This window comes from Musa acuminata, chromosome BXJ2-5 (genome assembly GCF_036884655.1).
Source record: "Musa acuminata AAA Group cultivar baxijiao chromosome BXJ2-5, Cavendish_Baxijiao_AAA, whole genome shotgun sequence".
In the NCBI taxonomy this organism is placed as follows: Eukaryota; Viridiplantae; Streptophyta; class Magnoliopsida; order Zingiberales; family Musaceae; genus Musa; species Musa acuminata.
This window is the reverse complement of record NC_088342.1, coordinates 4,254,715-4,275,613: the sequence shown is the minus strand read 5'-3', so window position 1 is coordinate 4,275,613 and position 20,899 is coordinate 4,254,715. Positions and strand designations below refer to the sequence as shown.

The 20,899-nt window shown below is 37.6% G+C and overlaps 3 protein-coding genes across 3 annotated transcripts; 2 read left to right on the top strand and 1 right to left on the bottom strand.

The window, feature by feature from the left end:
• The first annotated feature begins 77 nt into the window (after positions 1–77).
• LOC103984045 (uncharacterized) lies at positions 78–7,766 on the top strand. Its single transcript, XM_009401450.3, has 5 exons — positions 78–1,193; positions 1,307–2,004; positions 2,095–2,184; positions 6,597–7,346; positions 7,476–7,766. The coding sequence occupies exons 1-5, from the start codon at positions 1,094–1,096 to the stop codon at positions 7,548–7,550; spliced, it is 1,713 nt and encodes a 570-aa protein (XP_009399725.2). The 5' UTR covers positions 78–1,093; the 3' UTR covers positions 7,551–7,766.
• Positions 7,767–11,177: 3,411 nt separating this feature from the next.
• Positions 11,178–15,543, top strand: LOC103984358 (lysM domain-containing GPI-anchored protein LYP6). Its single transcript, XM_018826310.2, has 5 exons — positions 11,178–11,999; positions 14,545–14,662; positions 14,749–14,910; positions 14,991–15,022; positions 15,126–15,543. The coding sequence occupies exons 1-5, from the start codon at positions 11,330–11,332 to the stop codon at positions 15,386–15,388; spliced, it is 1,245 nt and encodes a 414-aa protein (XP_018681855.2). The 5' UTR covers positions 11,178–11,329; the 3' UTR covers positions 15,389–15,543.
• Positions 15,544–16,642: 1,099 nt separating this feature from the next.
• LOC103984044 (auxin-responsive protein SAUR32-like) lies at positions 16,643–17,032 on the bottom strand. The gene has a single exon (XM_018826065.2). It carries the CDS (start codon positions 17,030–17,032, stop codon positions 16,643–16,645), a length of 390 nt encoding a protein of 129 aa, XP_018681610.2.
• Between the last annotated feature and the right edge of the window lie 3,867 nt (positions 17,033–20,899).

Genomic DNA, 20,899 nt, shown 5'->3' with positions numbered 1-20,899 from the left:
ATCGACCCGGTGCAAGTATTTACATAGAAGAGATAAATCACATTCGAATCTTTCTTTAGCCACACGGCCTCCGTGATCTTTGATTTCGCTGTGTTCCAATTAAAGGCGTCGGGTGTGTCTCGCCCTAACGAGCCCACAAGGCAAGTTATGTACGCATACCCACCATCATCGCCATCATCATCGTAGGTTTTCCCAAGCCGAAGGAAACCGCAACTGCAGCAAAGCGAGCCACCGAAACCGTAGCACAATACACAGCGAGCGAGAGCGAGCGTTCTTTTGATTCGACTGACACACGACGAAAGGAGAAGAAACCAAGCAATTCCCCGCTTCCTCCTCCTCCAATTCCTACATAGATCACGCATTTCTCCCTTCTTGCCGCCGCCGCCGCCGAACCGATCGAATCGAGTTATTGTTCGTTGGATTCCTCTCTCTCCGCCATAAGATTTCTCTGTCACTCGGCCCTTTTCCGTTTGTCTTGTCTTCTTATCGGATTACTTCTCGCAACACCAACCTGAAGTCTGTTAGGGTTCGAGCTCATCGCAAATTTCCCGTAATCTTGGAGTGGGGAGTATTTTTTTCGCTTCCTCGACCCCTTTGTTTGGAGTCTAGGGTTTGCCGTTCTCGATCCCGAGCGCTTGCCGTTTTTTGGGATTCATCATTGCTTGGATGCTTGCCCTTTCTTGGCCATTAGGGTTCTTATCTTCATGTGCGTTCTTTGAGTTGTTAATTTGACGGTTTCCCGGGGAGCCGTCTTCGCCTGGTTTTCGATCGTGGATGCTTCAAACGCGTAAATCTTGATTATGTGCGGAGAGAAAGGCGTTGAAACTCAGGCAGATTCTGCGTTTTGACTGGAGGGGTTTTGCACAGTTTAGATCTTTTTGGCAGATTAAATCTTGTACTTGTATGATGCTAATTTAGAGATCATGGCGGCAGCGTAATCACAAGCTTCACCCTTTCTTGGGCCAATTAGTGCGATGGGCATCTTCTGAGAACATACTTTGTACAGGAAATAACACTCTATATATAAGTTATTTACAATTGGATCCAGAGGCAAAGGGTCTTAACTGTATATTGATAATGGTCTGCTCCGACAATGGAGCGAGGTGAGCCAGCATTGGTTCCACAGTGGTACAAATTAGCAAATGGGAGCACCTCCAACAATTCCCTGCGAACCAGCTCTTCTAGACATTCCGGTATGTGTTACTCTACATCCATTATAATTCTGATCGTATTTTTTATGAAATTTTCTTTTATTGGTATGACTGTAACAATCTTTTCTTCTAATGCAATGTTTGAATTCCCATAGATGAAAATGGTGTCGGGGTTGGATCAAGAAATATATTATTTGCAGACCAAGATCGGAACTTGCGGCGGAGTTTGAGCTCTAATGGTTCTGTAAGTCGCGATAAAGGTAGCTCTGGTAAGTCACAGGCTTACAGTAGTTTTCGAAGGTCTCGTGATAGAAACCAGGAGAGGGATTTTGATTCCTGTGATAGGAAAAATAGGTCAGTTTTGGTTGACAATGGACTCGACCATCTTGATTCATTTCTGGGAGTTAGGTCTGAAAAGGATGCCTTGAGGCGCTCCCAGTCTATGATAGCCGGAAGGCCAGTCGACTCCTGGCCCAAAAGAGTTGGAAGCAGTGCAAATAACAGTGCTCCATCTGGAGAAAGTGCTGTTGGAAGTATTAGCAAAACCTTCTTTGAGAGAGACTTTCCATCCCTTCGAGCTGAAGGGAGGCAAGGTCTTTCAGATGCAGTTGGTGTATCACCTCTTGGTCTTAGAACTGCAGTTCAGAGTCTTCCCACTGGTTCTCCCATCATAATTGGAACTTCAGCTCTGGCAGAAGTACCTGTAAAAGTTGAAACTAGTGCGGCTGTTCTCTCTCCCATTCTACAAGGTGCTCCTATTAGTCAGGCATCTGCAGCAGGAAGCACCACGACAGGATTAAACATGGCCGAGGCATTGGCTCAGCCAGCATCCCAAGTTGTTAAAACACCTCAGGTAATATATAGAATGAGATAAGATATTGTTTCTTCTCTTTTGAGTGTTTTTTTATTAACATGGTGCTTATTTTGTATAATTTATGTACAGTTATCTGTTGACACTCAGAGGATTGAGGAACTTACGCTTAAAAAGTGCAAGCAACTAATACCAATGACTCCTTCAATGCCTAAAGCATCAGTATGATCACTTCCTTGATTCTTGGCAAGATATGGTTTCTTTATTTTAGACTATGTATATATTGATTCTTTATCATGTTTCTTGGTGCTTGAGTTCTCTAATGAGAAGGATCTGTTTTTAAGCTTCATGACTGACCTTACTAAAGAGCTCTTAGATAAATATTTCCCACATAAGATTAGAAAGGTTTCATATCATTGAATTTGATTATAAGGTAGTTCTTATTTTTCATTCTTGCAGAAATGTAAAGTAGGATAAGAGTTTAGATTTAAGTTTCAATACAGTACACCATGACATGTGCTGCATGATGAAGCTTGTGGTGAATTCAGAAAACACAAACATTCAAATTATGATGTTGTGGTGCTTCTGACATAGGAAATATATTCTGTAAAGGCAGTTATACATTTGATGTGATGTACAAAATTTGGGTGCTAAGGTGTGCAACTTCAAATATTCATTGTTTATTTTCATATACCTCATTTCATTTTTACATTTAAGGTGGACTTTAGGTGATTCTGATCTTTGGACTGTAGCTTTTGGCAGTTTTTGTTGTACATTGACATGGCCTCTGGAAGTTATGTCAGTCGGTTGTAATGGAATAGCTTTTTAGAAGACATTATGATGAACTTTCAGAAATGGATGCTAAATGGATGCAATGTATTTAGGGTTTGTTTTCCTTTTTCTAAAAAGTTTGTTTGGTGGGTTTTACTTTCTATCCCAATGTCCTGTCCTATTTAATCACACTGTTCGAATCTTAATTTGAATTTGATGGTTGTGGTGGGTACTTTTTTGTTTTTCTGAAGTCTCAGAAATAAAGCTCCTATTTCTGAAGTATGAGAAATAAAGCTCCTTTACAAGTTAGCATTAAGAAAATTCTTTTAGGGTCCCTGATCAGAGGGTTATTGATATAATAATGCATAATTCTTATTTTTGTCAGATAGTCTCCAGTTCATCCTATTGAAACTGAGATTAACTAGAGCAAATGCTATACTTACTTTTATGCAAAAGGACCAAATTAAGACACAGTTGAACATTGAATAATTTATCTATTAAAGTGTACAAAAGAGAAGATCTAATATCTTGTATGGCCTGAGGCAAGGATTAACTCTTGGTCTTGTACCAATTTCAGTCAGTCGGATCAATCTGATACCAGTTAATTGGTCAATATACTGATTTGTATCACTCGGTATTATTCTTGATGCTGTTTGGTATGACCATTCTGACCAGCATTTGAAACCTTGATGTGAGGGTTAACATCCTTTTCTTTTCAAATATGTTCCTTTGAGAAAAGTAAACTTTTTTTTTTCTTTTGTATTTTTGTTCAAAGGAAAAGGATAGTACCGTTCTTTATCATGTACAAGTATTGTTTTGCTGGTCTCATGTGTTTGATCATTCTGGTGGTTTTGATCAATTTTGGTTTATTAGGCTGGTTTTCAACCATTAGAGTGTCATTTCTGGTTGCTTCTTGCTGATTCTGGCAAATATAAGGTTGACTATAAAAAATTCTGTCAACAATTCAATCTAGACAACTGGAACAAATCATCCAAATCCATCTGGAGTGTAGAATGATTAAGATATTTGTTGCAGTTTATTTATGCAATTGTAGAAATACTTTTCCGTAAAAGCTACAGACTGGATCTGAGTAGAAGGGGAAGTTTGTACATCAAGGGAAGGCACAAATTAGATCCTTAACTTTAGCAGATGCAACCTATTATTCTTTTTATTGGCTCATTTTTCATTGGCCTTTAAATTTACAATAAGACTCCATAACTTATTCACATCTATTTTATGTATTTTCTTCTTTTTGAAACATCAACACATGCTACATATTTTATGTAGTTTTGCCTTAAGTTTCCAAATTTTATATCTATATTTTTACATTATTTACAGTGTGTTTTTATAATTTTGTTACTGGAACTGTATCAGCCTGTTGTCAGATTGGTACGCTATCAGCATTCTGATGGTGTGCTGACCTATACCAATCAGAAAAAAACTATCAAAATACTGAAAAATCAGGGGGGAAAAAGAAGAGAGGGTGATGCATGTCCATTCTATTTCTTTATCAATTGCAAGTTCTTAACTCTTGATTTATACTTTATCCAAGGATGTTTAATAGTACTGTCAGGTATAAGTTTATATATTGATGTGCATCTATTGCAATGTTGATAGGATATGGGTTCCTATGAAGTTTATAAGTAGTTGAATTGTTCTGGTGGATTGGAGAAAAATGGAAGACACAACGATATAAGTAAAAGCGATGATGTCTATGATTAGCAGTTTAAACCCAATAGGGGCTGTTGAAAAGAGAATTGCTAGTCTTTACTTTTGCCATGTGTTTTCCCACCTCACTTGACATGGACAAGACAGGAAATGTGTATCCTTTCAATCCTTGCATTTCACAATAATCTCATCTTATTGTTTTCTTAAAAATAGTAGGTTCTTTGAGTGCTGAGAATTATGCAGTTTTACTGTTTATGATATTAAGTTAGTTATCCATAATGTGCATATTTCATAGCATACTTAGAGCACTACTAAACGTTAATATAACCCCATTTAATATGACCACTCCTTTACAAGAGAACTAGCTGTAGTTTATTAGAAGAGGGCATCGTATTAAGTATTTATGATAAGAAGATCATTTTTACCTGAGAAGATGAGTGATTCAAATATTTTCTTTTGTGTTTCCATGGCTTCCAGAGAAAGAAAGCCCTTCATGTTGAATATTTTAGGTTTACTTTTTCTGACTTGTTGGATTTGGAAGCAGAAGGTTGTCCATTATTAAGCTAAATAACTAAAAGAGAAAGAATTTATCAGGTGAAGGATACATTATTTAAATAATTTTCACTTAGAAAATGTCATATTCACTACATCTAGAATCCTTGGCATCGTTACAGCACATTATTAAAAGTCGAGATTCTAGTTTCTCTTTGATGGGGCAGTTGATTAAGATTCCTCTGGCTAGTGGAAAGGGGAAAACTGACTATAGTTTAAAATCAAATTCTACCCTTGCCGGATTGATCTGATCCATTTCTGCGAAGTAATTGATATCATGGTTAAATCTACTGTGGGAGGAATGGAAATCAGGAGCATTGGAGTCATTTACAGATGTCATAATAGAATACCTAGCAAGTCCATTGGACAAAAAGTAACTGACCTGAGTATGTTCTCTAATGATTGTAGTCCCGAAGGAAGATCTAGGTAGAGTTTGAATGTATGTTTATTAGTTGGTTACAAGCAGTAAGAAAATAATGATACCCCTCCATAAGCTGAATGATAGGGCGAGCTTTGGGATGTCTCAGAAAAGAACTATCATCAGCTGTGATTTTTTTTAAGCTAAATTAATCTCATCCTCAACTAGCACTTTTATAGAATACCAACTTGGTTGTGATAAAAATTATTCATTAAGATATCTAAGATAAAGGGAAAGCAGTAGTGTATGTATGAATCATGTATATGAATATGTAATACCTATTTGTCATAATATATAGAAAATTAGTATGTAAAATCTTGAAAAGTAGGATATAATATGACACAAATACATGAATGAGAATATATTATGTTTGATCTTTCTTTTTCTCTTGGTTTGTTTTGAGAACAATATGGCATAGGAACAAGGACCTGATAAAATGAAAATTGGGTCCTTCGAATGTGGTACTCGGTTGTATAATAAATATTTTCAAGTGTTGTTGCTTGTTTTGAGGGTGAGAATATGTATGATAGCAAGGGTTGCAGTGAAAGAAGTTATTTACTGACACAATGCTCAAACAAACATCAAAGGAGCTAAGAATTGTCCCATGAGAAGGCAAATTCGTCAGTTTTATTGCTTATAATATAATTCTCAACATGAATGACAATATACAATGCATCTCAGGTCATATATCCATCTTGTCCTTTATTGGAAGATTATATTCAAGAGGAACAAAGTTATTATCTTTGGTATGTAAAAGTATTTCCTAGTGTATGATTTCCTAAGTAATTATTTAAACAATTGGATATTTCTATGAAGTATCTGGCATGTTTGAGAAGTGTCAAACGTATCGATATCCTATAAATAGCTAGTATGTGTTGACAAGCATTTTGAAATAGCATGTTTGTAGATATTGTTTTGAGGTGAGACTGCAATTAGATATACATTTTGTAACTATATGATGTACTCCAACATATTAGCCTCGTGTCTTTATATTTCATTCTTTTGTTAAATTCAAATTGGATGTATGAGCAACTACTAAACCAAAGATGTTTGTTATGGTTATTTATACTTGAGTTTGAGTGTTTTGGTTTTGCAGCCTGTTCTTTTTCCACATTTTCTTTTATGTGTTCGTAATTTGTGAAGGCGATAAACTTTTGTCTGTTTTTTCACTCTTTTATTATGTATTCTGAAAGTTGGTTTGCTCATGATCTTGTATATGCTTCAGAGTTGCAACCCATCAGAAAAAACAAAATCAAAAGTTGCAAGAGGCGGAGAGTTCAGTTCTCTCACCAAGACTGGCCAGCAGTCACATGTTAATCATACTGTCCGCGTACCAGCTAGATCAGATATTCAAAAGACATCTCAAGTGGGAAATTTTCAAGTTCTTAACCGAGAGAAGAATGGTGTCTTCCCTGCTGCCAAAGATAGCCCAAGTGTTGGCAAAGGGATGAACCCCGTAGGCATAGTACCATCTGCTGCAACTCTTCCTATGAAGAACCTGACGGACCAAAAGCTTAAAGCTGACAAGAATGGTGCCTTAACTCATCCCTCCACTGGGGAAAGAAAGGTCCTTTCTCAAGCTCAGAACAGAAATGATTTCTTCAATTTACTAAGGAAGAAATCATCGACAAGCTCAAGTGCTATTCCAGAACCAAGCTCTGTTGAAACTGTGTCAATTTTGGAAAGGCCAGAAGCAGAGAACCTGCAGATCACATCTGCTGACAATATGGAAAATAACAACCTTAAACCAGTATCTGAATCGGATCATCCAACAGAGATTGGCAATTGTTTGAATGGAGATTCATGTGCCTCTGATGGGTCTGCAAGATTTTATACTGACAATGGAGAAACTAATCCTTGTTCAGACGCTGTTGTTGACCCTGAAGAAGAAGCTTTTTTACAGTCTCTTGGATGGGATAAAAATGCTTGGGAGGAAGCTCTGACAAAGGAGGAGATCGATGCTTTCCTCAAGAAGGTAAAAGTTTTTCTTTCCCATGCTAAGGAGTTTCTCGTTTGTACCCTGGCATGCTCCCATTTTTCATCATTTTGTGGTTTTACTTCCTGCCAATAATAACAATAATTTTTTTTTGCATTGTATTCTCAGTACGAGAAACAAAGACCATTGAAGATTGTGCCAACAGATATCTATGGGAACAACTCATCTGGTGCAGATGCATGAAGACGGATCACATCTGGCTCCAGATCTGTAATGCTGGTAGTCAATTTCTGAAATGATTTCTCATTGATATTTAGGGGACTTGGAGTATGAGTTGAGTTCGAAATACAGGTTGGTGAAGAGGTTGGATGAGTTTTTTTTTCTCCTTTAGCTGCCTAAATGAATTTTAAAATGCACAATAAGATTATAATTGCTTCAGTTTATGGAGCTTTGGCATGATATTTTTAGGCATTTTCTATAGGTTTCTCGTTTTGCATAATAAAATTACCTGGGTATTGAAAGATAAAATTTTCAGAAAAAAAAGTTCATAATTAATCAGAATTTTCTTTTGCTTTTGTATTCGTTTTATTTGTTTGTTTGTTTTTACTTTATTCTATCCGTCTTTAGAGTGTAAAATGCCTACGAGGAAATACTACTGTGGAAGACTAAAAGCGAATTGGAAGATGTGGCATATTAATATCCACCTATATTTGTATTGTGAAGGCATGGCATATTAATATCCTCTAACACGCTTCGGACGTTTGTCAAAATGCATATTTGTCACAGCAGTCCACGTAGGTGACCATATCAGCATGACTCACTGTTCATACAAGTGTATCACAATACAAAAAACATGGTGGAAGTACGTCACAGAAGAGAGCCATGCAAGTTTGGCTCTTTCTCCTCTCTTTATAATACAATTGCACTTGCTTTTCTCCAAAGTTAATCGTCGTTGTTAATCACCTTGACTTGATTACCGTATAATATTTTCTTAACAGTCTTATTTATTAGTGTCTTTTAGGAAAAAGATATAACGATAAGAATATTAGAGGTATAGATAAGTATATAATTAGAGGTCTTCAGTTGATGGCTATACGGTAATCATATAGAAAGTGGAACCGTCAACGAATACCGTGGGGGAAACAAATAATAAGGCAATGATGAAAGGTTTGAGAAGTTCGGCTTAAGGGGAAAGAACTGGCAAAAGAGTCAAAAACCTGTTAACGTGACCTTGCAACTGCAGCTGAATCCTCCATAGGCTCCTAAGAGATGAAAGACACTTACAGCTTCCTGGTGTAGGTCTCTAGGTGTGTGTGTGTGTGTGTGTGTGAGAAAGAGAGAGAGAGAGAGAGAACAAGCTATTTAATGTCTTGGTTTAGGTCAGTTCTACGAGCTCACAGAAAGAAAGGAAAGCAACAGGAGACGAAGGAGACGCAATGATATTTATTGGCGAGTAGAGCAGCTCGTGCCAAATGGGAAGGCTAATAAATTGTGCAATTAGTGTGGACTGTCCCTTCCCCCCTTCTCTTCCTACAAATCACTGCACCCACTCTCCCCATTTCCCTCATCTTTCCCTCTCTCTCTCTTCTTCTTCTTCTTCTTGTCATCAGATCAAGCAGGCTTGGTTGACCCATGGATGGCCCAGGCATTGCATCTCTATGTCTCACTCCTACATGCGAAGCTTGTGGTTTGGAATCAACATCTTGTTGAGGTGGGTTGAGGGGAATGTTGTCTGGTTCGAGGTCATGTAGCACACACACACATGTTTATGTTTCATAGCTGAGGCTGCATGAGGTCGGACCAGGCTTCATTCCTCTCAGCCAACATTTGCTCACCTGATCGATCAGCTTCCCACAATACTTTCCGGAATTGGAGTTCGAGCTCCATGGATCTGATAGGCAAGTCTCTCTCTCTCTCTCTCTCTCTCTCTCTCTCTCTCTCTCTCTCTCTCTCTCTCTCGTGCGTGCCCATGAGGAAGAAATTTACTGGAAAACTATAAAACTTATAGCGGTGAAGAACTTTCAGCCGCCTATGCTTGTCTTAGGTTTACTCTAAAAGCTACCGATTTCAAAACACTTGATGTTCCAAAACTACATATGCTGTTGTTCTCCATGTTGAATCCACTGTTTGTTCGTATCTGCATGCGTTCTTCTGCACTGAATTCGAGCTTTTTCTCTTCTGCATATGTGGCTAATTTTTCGCTCGTCTTTCAGTAATTCAGCAACATCTTCGGATATGACCTCTCTAACTACAACAACATTTCACATTTGCTTCAAGAATTGAATCAATGAGAGCCCAACTTTTATGGCGTTCCCTTTATTATTATTACTATTATTATTACTATTATTATTTGAAATATATCTTTTGCATCATAGTTTTATCACTTGCCTCTATTTTTTACCCCCAAACATTCGTTTTTATTTAGCACTAATCATGCCATCATTTGCTTTTCATAATTGGAGCTCTTCTTTTCACCTTGTTCATAATTTAACTTCTAAGTTCTTTTGGATGAGAAGGAAGGGAAGCGTATCTGACATGATGTAACAATCTTCGGATTATATATGGCATCTCATAAATGCTGTTCATGTGGGTGGAGTGAATGGAGATGCCATAGATAGATTTTAACGAGATAGAAGCGACTTTCTCGCTTCCAAGATTTTTAGTCACTTTGATAGCTGCACCACGACACACATAACAGCAACATACATGGAGAGAGAGAGAGAGAGAGATGTGTAACAGCGCATGCATGTAATTGCAAAGGCTTTAAAGAGGGTGAAGGCCATGGTCTTCTTTCCATTTCAATAGTAAAAGCAGCTCCTGAACAGCCATGGCAGCTGGCCAGGTACTGAAGATGGTCCTCTAGGTCATGATATAGCACATCTTGGTAGGCCTACCAATTTATGGCACTCCAAGCTCCTCTTGCTACCATCACCAACACATGCAAGCTCCCAACAACTGCAGATACAAATGCAAAGGTCCCCAACACTGACCAGTAACAGGGATGCAAATTCCATGGACTCCCTCCATGGAGGCTTATTAATCGTTCCTCTCTCAACGGGATGAACAGTTTTTAAGGAACCCCTTCATAACAATCCTCCATGAGAATATTATGTAAGAACAATCTGTTTGACTTGCTATTTCTCTTCTTATTCGTATCATGATCAACACTGTTATGCTACTGTTTACTTCCATCCTCAATAGGAGCCTGGAATTCATATTATTATTGATAAGACAATATCATTTTTATTATTTACCATGTTATTTTTCCGTACTTAAACAACTGCATTGAAGTATGAATAGTAAAATAAATATTCAAGTGAAATATGAAAAGAGTTCGAATAGTTATTATTCAAGTATTAAGTACTTATTAGTTGGTTGAGTTTGAATATATATATATATATATATAAGATTGAACTATTATTATCTAAATCATGGATTCAACGTCTGGTGCAAAAAGAACTAGAAAAGGTGCAATTTTATTTGATGTAGACGCATGATTGCAGTATGGTCATGACCAATCAAGTAATTCTCACGTAATCAATCAATATAGCATGACAAAAAAATTAAATGCAAATAAAAAAATATTAAGTAATATGAATCTGAACATTATAAATTGAATTATTATTGAACGATAAATGAATTTAAGTAATAATTGAGACAGATTGAGTCACGATTCGATTAGTCCAAATCACGCACGCGAGTTCTTGATTAGTCCATTTCAAGCAATCCATTAGCCCATGTTCTCGGCCCGGCCCAGCCCAGCCCAACATAATCCGCGAATTTTACCACAAAAGAAAAGGAAAAAAAAAATTATATTCAAATAAAAGATTGCCCTGAAAACATTAAGCATGTCTTCGACTCCCACTCACTCTCTCTCTCTCTCCCTCTCTTGCGACCGTTGCCTCGTATTCCCGACCGTACCTCTTTCCCTTTCGCCTCCCATCTCTCTCTCTCTCTCTTTTGGTGCTGCCACCGAAGAGAAATAAGCGAGAGCAAAAGAAAGGGGAAATTTTGAAGAGGAAATGGGGGAGAAGCCGCCGCTGCTGCTGCCCTTCTTCTTATGCTTCTTCTTGCCGTTCTCTCTGCTTGCGGGCACGGCCATCGCCAAGTCGACGATCGAGCCGTGCACGGGAACGGACTCCTGCCCGGCGCTGCTCGGCTACAGGCTCTACGCCGACCTCAAGGTCTCCGAGGTGGCTGCCCTCTTCCAGGTTGACTCGGTTGCCCTCCTTGCCGCCAACTCCGTCGATTTCTCCGTCCCCGACGTCGAGAACCGCATCCTCCCATCCGGACTCTTCCTCCGCGTCCCCGCCGCTTGCTCCTGCTCCGGCGGCATCCGCCGCTCCCTCTCCACCCGCTACACCGTCCGCCCTGCCGACACTCTCGCCTCCATCGCCGCCTCCGTCTACGGCGGCCTCGCCTCCTCCGACCAGATCCAGGAGGCCAACAACATCCAGGACCCCTCTGCCCTCGACGCCGGCCGCACCCTCGTCATCCCCCTCCCCTGCACTTGCTTCAACACCACCGACAACTTCCTCCCCGCCGTATACCTCTCCTATGTCGTCCGCCAGGGCGACTCCGTGCCCGCCGTCGCCGCCCGCTACTCCACCACTGTTACGGACATCATGAACGTGAACAACATGGGTAGCCCGTCGGTCCAGCAGGGGGACATTCTCTCCATACCGCTTCCAGGTATATTGATGTATTATTCTTTGTTATAGAGGGTGTGCAGTGTTACTCGAACCAAGCAATTTGCTACTTTATGCTGTTCGTGCCTTTGCATCCTAACATGCGAGTGCATTACTTTAACTATTCTAGCCCTTTGGATTAAAGGAATAAAGCCTAATGCTTTCTTAAGTGGTCCGAGCAGACAACCTACATTTAATTTTCAGAGGAATCATGGATAAAGGGAAGCGAGGCAAAGGTTAAAGCCAAATGCTTCTCCTTTTAAACCATGAAACTGAAGTGGCCAGATCTCTAGGTTTGCTAAGATTTCAAGAATATTGTTTTTTCCTTGAACTTAACATTATAGAAAGAAATCATAGATTGTATAAAGTTACATGTCTTTGATTGTCAGAGTTGGTCCATGTTCAACCACGCAATGCGGCTATATACATTGATCCTATCGGCACCCAAGGTTTTGCAGAAACCTCATACATTAGGTTGTCCTTTTCTTGAAGGAAATGGCTAGGATTAAAATCCAACTTGTCAAATGAACATAACCACCTCTAGTGCATCTACTGTTGTGCAAGTGTCTAAATTAATATACATGTCTTCCGTAAACATGTTCGCTGTTATGGAATATGGAGGAAATAGAAAATCCTAAGCCTAAGGTAGCATGTTAGGACACAATAATGATGGAATCATGCCTGGCGTTTCAAATAACTGCACTCTATTTCAATGGAATGTCACAAAAACCTAGTCAAATTATTTATATACAAACACTCGAATTATTTATATACAAACACCAAGAGATTGAGATAAGATGGAAATAGATTCTTGGATTAAAAAACATGTTATTTTGGAATATGATTGATATATCTGTTACAACAATATCATGGAATTTTGTACCGAGAAGAATTTTGAGGGATCACCGTTAAGGAGAGGAAACACTCTGTTTTCTAGTTCCTGTTTCAAGTAACAAAGAGAAGCTATTCTGGCCACTAAGGATATTGAAAGCAAGGTTCGTCTTACCGTACTGTACCGGCGTTTCGACCTTGGCTCGGTATGGTACAGTACGGTGTACCGAGCGGTACACTTTTCACAGATTTAACCCTCCGAAAATATCTGAAAATAAAAAAAAAGAAGTTATGATAGGGTTTTCAAGTTACAAATAAATATAGTAATATTATAAGTTTAGCAAAATCAATGTAAATTAGGTAAGAATAATATCATATATCTTTTTCGGGCTTTGAGGTAGTCTTGTTCGAGGTAAACTATAAAGTATAAACATATTAAATTGACCAAATATCGATCATAAATCACTAATCGTAATATTAAATAATTTTATTAAAACATAACTAATCATATTTTATCATCATAAATATGTTACATGCATAAAAGAAGTATTAAAATCATTATATACACTAATTACACGATTAACATAGTTAATTTTTTACTAATTACTTTTTTTTCAACACTATAAACATGACAAACACCCTAATAGGTATTAAAGATATTGGATTGACATAAAATCGAATAAATTTCGATTAAATCATCATTAAAATGACTAATTGCAGTATTAAATAACTTTAATAAAACATAATTAAACTTATTTTACCATCATATATATGTTAAACACATAAAAAAATATTAAATATGTAATTTTAATCCAATATGATTCAAATTATGATATAATCATCATTTATCTACATTAATTATATGATTAATATAGCACTGCTATAGTGTTGTAACGGTTGATTTCGACCGTTACTGAGTGGTACCGGGCGGTAACAGTCGAAATCGATCGTTACCGAGTTGTGCCGGGCGGTAACGGTCGAAATTTTAACCGTTACCGCCCGATATTACCCCGTATCGTGCGATACGGGGTTTTTTGAGCATACTGCCCGGTAGCGGGCGGTCCGCATATCGGTAGCCTGTCGGACCGGTACATACCACCCGTACCAAGCGGTACGATTCGGTATGACAGACCTTGATTGGAAGTATGAGAAGTTCTTTTGATGTTTCACTTATATAGGAAGATTATCTATAACGCTGTTAAAGCAATGTTATGAAATATGATAACCCAAAGAATATCAGGGACCAAAGATCTGTCTATTATGTAGTTGAAATGTATGGATTTTCATTGTCTTTTCAAGTTCTTTATATTTCGTAATCTGCATCGAACATTGCATAAACATTAAGGATCAGTGATCATTTAAAAGGCCTTTTAGTGACATGTATTAAATAGTCTGACTTGGCTTATTGTTGTTTAGGTCCAAAATTACAAAAAAAAAAACGAACATGTGTTTTCTGTGTAAAGGTTTAGAGATATGCAGTTTTACAAATCAAACATAGTAACATACATCCTGAAAGTGGTTCTCCTCTCAGTAGTCCCTTTAGTGATTTTCTTTTTTTGTGCCATAGTGTCATTTTTCTTTGGTAATATGTTGTTACCATGATTTTCCATCTTCAGAATTGTCCCTGATTGTGAATCTATTGTTGATCTTGTCTCTTTTTTACTTTTTCAAGGGTGCTAAAGTTTTTCTTTCTTTTTTTTGGGGGCCGGGGGGTACAGCGTGTGCGTCAATGTTTCCAAAGTATGCCTCAGATTATGGCTTGATTGTAGCTAATGGGACCTATGCCATTACTGCTAGTCACTGTGTTCAATGCAGTTGTGGACCTGGAAATCTCAAGTAATCATTAACCTTCCTTTTTCCCTTTCTCTTTTTGTTTCTTTAATTTGTTTTTTCACTTTAAGCTTAATTGCAACTTCTTGCAGTTTGTACTGTACACCAGCATCACTAGCAGTGTCATGTTCAAGCATGCAATGCAGTAACAGTAGTCTTATGCTTGGAAATTATACTTCCCAACAGACTGCTGCTGGTTGTAGTGTTACCTCATGTAATTATGGTGGTTTTGTTAATGGATCAATCATCACTAGGTAAGCAGATTCTATTGTTCTTTTATCTTGATAATCTTCTTCTAATAGAACAAGTCAATGATATTTAATTAATTTTGCAGATTGAGCACATCTCTTCAACCTCGATGTCCAGGTAATCTTTGTACTTCTTTCCCATGTTTGTACTGTTCAATTCATGTAGTTCCCAAGTGACAACTGCATAACTATGCAACAATTGGTTTTATTATCTCATTCAGGGCAACATCAGTTTCCTCCGGTCATACCGCCACCAACCACGGTACTGCATGACTCATTTCTTGTGCCATCACCATCGCCAGCCGAAGCAGGTGGTACAATTACAACCCCCAGGTCTTTGACGCCAGGAACGTTTACACTCCCTGGTGTTTCTCCTGCCTTCAGCCCAACCGGAAGCACTTCTAGGGCCTCTTCTGTTAGACCATTAAGCCACACTCTATGCTTGTTTGCCTCATCTTTGGTTTTGCTCATGCTCCTGTTTTAGATGGTCTTGTTTCTTCATCTCTCGGTAGTGGCATGCAAATTTCCTTGTGGTTTTTTGGCGAGCTCGTTTGATGCATCTGACATTGTCAAGACTAACATTTTACATGTAGCCGAACAAATAGCTGTAGCATTTTTATGAACTCGTCTTCCGCCTAATTTTGGTGCATTAATTAAACAGATGAGGCAACAGAAAAGTACAAGAGACTACTACTACTGTTCCTGAGGATAATTTGGGATCCGACTAACAGGTTTTGTAATGTGGTTCACAATTGGCATCAGCACTTGTTCCATGTAAGGTGTTGGTGGTTTCTCTTCAACCTTCACTTTTGTTGATTGTCTTTGTTCCCTTTTGTCCTGGAATCTTGCGACTGAGCAGCTGTGCCTTGTAATACAACCAATTATTGTCTTGAAGCACTCATGACATCCACCACCTTGATGTGCATTTCTCTCAAAACCTGGCAACATCATGATTGACCAACAGCAATTTCCTGTGTGTGGTAATGGCAGGTGGAAGCTTCAAATTGGCAGCTGGCTGTAATTTTTTGATGACAAGCTATATCTTTTAGCATCACCCAGTAGTTTTTCTTTTGTGCTATGATAATATGAACATTGTTCTCAAGAAGGAGATCCATATTTAGGATGTGATGTTTTGCTGGGTCTTTAATCTATGCTGTCTTGGCCTCCTATTTTTTGCCCTTCATATTATGTGATCATTATAGAATAAAATTGAGATGAACAGATCTCCCCCTTATTGTGGGAGCAACTACAGAAAAATGATTCATACCCACAAAAAACTCAATCCAAATTGTTCCACAACTGCATTTCCTTAAAAATGTATGATGCCATTGCTCAAGTTCAACTCTTTCTTCTTCTTCATAAATGCTTGCAGTAACTTAGTAGTGTTGTGATTTAAATCCCTCTCTAGAAGCTCTTTCTAGTTTAGAATTTACATTATTTTTGTGGGTAGAATTAGCATTATGCATCTTCCAATAAATAAATAAATATATATATATATATATGACTTATTTTTATTCTCATCATCCATAGATCAATTACACCAATTTGTGAGGTTGCCTCTTAGACAAGCATAGAGGAAGTCGATCACTTCACCTCTGAATCCACCAAGAATTCCTTTCTCCAAAGCAAAAACACCACAGACAAACCTCAGAAAACTCGAATCATGTTCTAAGGATGGAGGGTGCGACGCCCGAGTCTGATCAGTATACAGCTACAAAAAGATCGCATGCATGTCTTCTCAGCATGAGTGCAAGGAGAAGGAGTGGTGGACGCCATGGTGAGAGCGGTGCGACGACTCCCTCTCGATAAGCCACCGGAGATGGAGGAAGTCGTCGACGGAGCAGGGAAGCTTGAGCGGCCCCGACGAGTGGTAGCCGTAGACCTCCTGAGCCGACTCGAGAAGGCGCTTGAAGAGGGGGTGGTAGAGGTAAGAGATAGGGATGACGAACTTACGAGTGCCACCACCGTCTTCTCCGTCCTCGAGACCCACCCTCACGGTGAGCGATCCCTTCTTCACCTTCGTCTTCTTGTCCTCTTGCATCTCTTCTCCGCAGTAGGGGATGAGTTGGCTTGTGGTCTTTTCTGTGGCCTTTGGCTCTTCAGCGAGTGGAGCGAGAGGCTTCCCCATTTATAGACGAAGAGGAGAGAGAGAGAGAGAGTGAGCGATTCGAAGATTTGAGTACGATCTTGTGCTACGGAATCCATAATAATAATAATAATAATATTATTATTATTATTATTATTATTATTATTATTATTATTATTAATCTTAAAAGAAAAAAATATATATTTTATTCTTTCACTTTTAGATCATTTATTCTGAAACTTTATTAAGTAAAAAGTCGAGTACAAAATATATCATTTTCATCAAAGTATATAAGCAAAGAAAAATTATGATAATTTTATTTTACAAAAATAATCAATCAAATAGTTGACATTCGAAAAAATTAGACATGTCGAACGGCTCGAATACGATTAGTAATTTATCAAAAAGGAATAGCTCAACTAATAGCGTCAATTATAATGTTAGAATCAAATAGAAGTAATACATTAGTGAAACCAACATTTCTTGGATTTTTTAATCCATCCAAGAATTTGGCGATGTTTATCATTTACTCTAAAAAGAAAATATCCTCATCTTGCAATAAGATAGAAACTCGCTATTCTCATTTTCAACACTATGCTCGATGAAACAAAAATAATATATCGGTTATCAATGTATAATCTAATAGAAATTGGCTCTTAATTAATCTAAATATGATCGATCGGATTGAGTCCATTATTTTATAGGTAAGTGGTGGTTGGCTTTATCCTTGAAGGAAGTCGAACCCATGTGACAATTCTTATCTGCTTCCTAAGACAGTTGACTTGGGTCTCTCTCTCTCTCTCTCTCTCTCTCTCTCTCTCTCTCGGGCTAGTGGAAGACAAAGATCAAAAGTGCATCACCTATCTGCCTGCAATCATTTGGAGCTGGAGTTGACCTTCATCTCATTAGCACCATGCATAACCAAGTAATTAATACTCTTCCTGAATTATATGATGAAAGACTTTTTGTCTATTGGTATATTAGTCCAACAATTCTATAGGCCATACATACTAATCTTTCGATTTAATATTATAAACATGTATAATATTATAATAATAATATCAGCGTTCTTTTTCTTGACATTTATGAAAGGTAGCATACCTCAATGTAAATTACATTTTTTTATGTGTAACTCTTTCAACCAAAAGGCTTTATTTCAACATATAATTATATTTTTCTGCTAGAAAAATTGCTTCTCAGAAGCTATAGTATTATTTTGCAATATAAAAATAAATTAGAATTTTAAGAATAGTTTTTTTCTCCTTTTTCAGTGATTGCATATTAGTCCAAGAATATCAACCTTTCCCTCCTCCAATTGGTATATCTCTTCTTTAACTTTTTTTTCTTTTATTTTCTTCTTCCATTTCAATTACGAGGAGAATAATTGTATGAGTGCATCACATTCTCATTTTTGTTAGACTCACGCAATGATAAATTTGATCAAATCTAAATTCTTCTTATGTGTTATAATTTAAAACGTTATGATCAATCTCTTCACAAAATCAAATAGTCTGGTAGTATGTTATTCGGGTTTATTTTTTCCACATTGATAATTCAAATTCTCACCATGACACTTTGTGTACTTGTTATCGATCTATCATCATCCAATGTATAAAACTAATGATCGATCTTTTTTCTTAAGAAATAAAAGAGTTTTGTACATGAATTGATAATTAAGTTTTGATCGTTGAGAAAAGATTGAGACCGTCTTGATGACCACTTCGATAATAAATTCTACAAGTCCGTAAATAAAAATTCTATAATTTTTAAATATTTAAGAATTAAAATTCATATGACTTGTGTGCACATCAAACTAATCCAAAATCTTTCATACATGAAATTATATGGTTTGATCTTATTCCAACTATCGAAGAGATTATACATACAAAAAAATAAATAAATTTACTTGTTTTGATACTTGTATAATAAATACTATGGATCAAATCAAAATATATTACTTATAAAAAATATTACCCTTTCCACCCTCCACTTCATGCATATGCTTGATTTCTTTTTACTTGCTATTTACATTTAGAATCAAATGGACAATGTCTAATGAATTTAACTTTGGACCTCCATCAATTTTTGGATAGATACTATTTATATGAAGTGCATAAAGGAGGGTTTGTTGATCATAGACACAACAGACAATGTGATGATGGGGGAAGGAGAGCAAATAAAATGTGATCGATCCTAAGAGCTTGGAGGAGTTGCTGCTTAGATTTCCAACACCGGCCGAGGCGATCGATAGGGAGCGTTTGATGGAACTCATCGAAAAGGGGAAGAAGCTTAGGGTTCTTCAAAGTTGGGCGGTGGTGGCGCACTCCTTCCTCGGTGGATTCCCTCCCAACTCTTTGTCCTGTCAACACCCAATTCTATTCGCTCACCTTTCACGTGACTCACTGTGATTTCAACTTCTTTGGGTGTTGTTTCCTGCAAAGCATATTTTCTCTTTCCTTATTACCCTCCCTTTGCAATCTTTTAAAGACTAAATTATATATATATATATATATATATACATAAAAATCTTTGTAATTTTTCTCATTTATGTTAGGGTACAAATATTAAAAATATAAATTATTATTATTATTATTATATATTTATATATATACACACACACATCAACCGCTGCCTTTGGAAATTGCTTTTGATGCCTTCATGGGACCATTGCGACTTCCGACATGCACATCATGCGTGGTGGCATCAGCAACGTCGTAATCCATGTTGTTTGGAGGATATATGTCATGGAATCTCAATCTACTGCTGTTCGTCTCTACCACACCTTTACAGAGACGACGGCCACCGAAGACTTTGACGACTTCCGATGCCTAAAACCCACCTCTTTCGGTGGTAGGACTGCTGCTGGACCGATCACTTGGGTTCTCTCTCCCTTTCACGGTTTATCCAATCCAATCGTTCCCTTCCTTCTTCCATGAATAGTTCGGCACCGGGCAACACCGACATCAGAAAAAGCAATGGCAATGGTCGAGTGACTGATTCGTATGTTGTGACGTTTCTGCTGCGATCCGTATTCAAAATGCACGCGCTTTCTGGTGGAAGTCATGTCTTGTGGCTTCTCCAGAAGAGTCGAAAGAGGTCTCACTCCAAGAACGAACAATCTAGAATCGAAAAAGTTGTGGTGCGTCTATCTTGGCAAGTCACTGTTGCCGAATGTGATCTTCTATCATGTTGAGTACATCTGAAAATGAAACCGCAGCATACGATTCGAGGCTTTTGTAACCTTCATATCAAGTAGATGAGAGAATTATGGGAAAATTACAAGTTATTGCGGCACAAAAACAAAAAAAATTTTTGAGTCGAGATTGATTATTTTAAAATCAGCTAAATGAAGCTTAATCCATAAATGTCAGCATTCAAATTTTATTAAAGAAACAATAGGTTATACTATAATTATTTAGGATCGATTGTATGATTTATTTATTTTTTTCATCGGTGAGATCTATAAAGCATAGCGTTTTTAGTTAAATTAAGAATATTTATAATTTTAACACTAATATTAATTATTTTTAACTATAGGTTTTTTTTATTTATTACGTGACAATTTATGAAAATTTCAGTTCTTACAAACTTTAATATCGTGTTATGTCTAATAGTTGGGAGAGTTGGAATGACGGATATGTGTGGTTATAATTAGGTCTCCGGCATCAATGTGATCACGGGATAAATAATTTGGAATCACATCCAATCCATCAACATGACAAAAGTATCTCCCACCTGTCATTATTTGGAATCACTTCATCGTATACCTCCCAATCGTAATTTCAATTCTTCACCCTCTCACAGAAGTAAAATGGGAGAGAGCAGTTGCAGTTCCATTCAGATCTGACAGCAAATGAGCAAAACAAGATTATGCATCAAGAAATATGGTTTGCTTTAACCAAGTCCACG

What these genes read in the sequence shown, in the direction of transcription:
- LOC103984045 (XM_009401450.3), top strand. Translation starts at nt 1,094, where the DNA reads ATGGAGCGAGGTGAGCCAGCATTGGTTCCACAGTGGTACAAATTAGCA. An exon ending in CAGCTCTTCTAGACATTCCG is followed by an intron (nt 1,194 to 1,306) that starts GTATGTGTTACT and finishes GAATTCCCATAG; the next exon opens with ATGAAAATGGTGTCGGGGTT. An exon ending in CTTCAATGCCTAAAGCATCA is followed by an intron (nt 2,185 to 6,596) that starts GTATGATCACTT and finishes TATATGCTTCAG; the next exon opens with AGTTGCAACCCATCAGAAAA.
- LOC103984358 (XM_018826310.2), top strand. Translation starts at nt 11,330, where the DNA reads ATGGGGGAGAAGCCGCCGCTGCTGCTGCCCTTCTTCTTATGCTTCTTC. An exon ending in TCTCTCCATACCGCTTCCAG is followed by an intron (nt 12,000 to 14,544) that starts GTATATTGATGT and finishes CGGGGGGTACAG; the next exon opens with CGTGTGCGTCAATGTTTCCA. An exon ending in TGTGGACCTGGAAATCTCAA is followed by an intron (nt 14,663 to 14,748) that starts GTAATCATTAAC and finishes AACTTCTTGCAG; the next exon opens with TTTGTACTGTACACCAGCAT.
- LOC103984044 (XM_018826065.2), bottom strand. Translation starts at nt 17,032, where the DNA reads ATGGGGAAGCCTCTCGCTCCACTCGCTGAAGAGCCAAAGGCCACAGAA.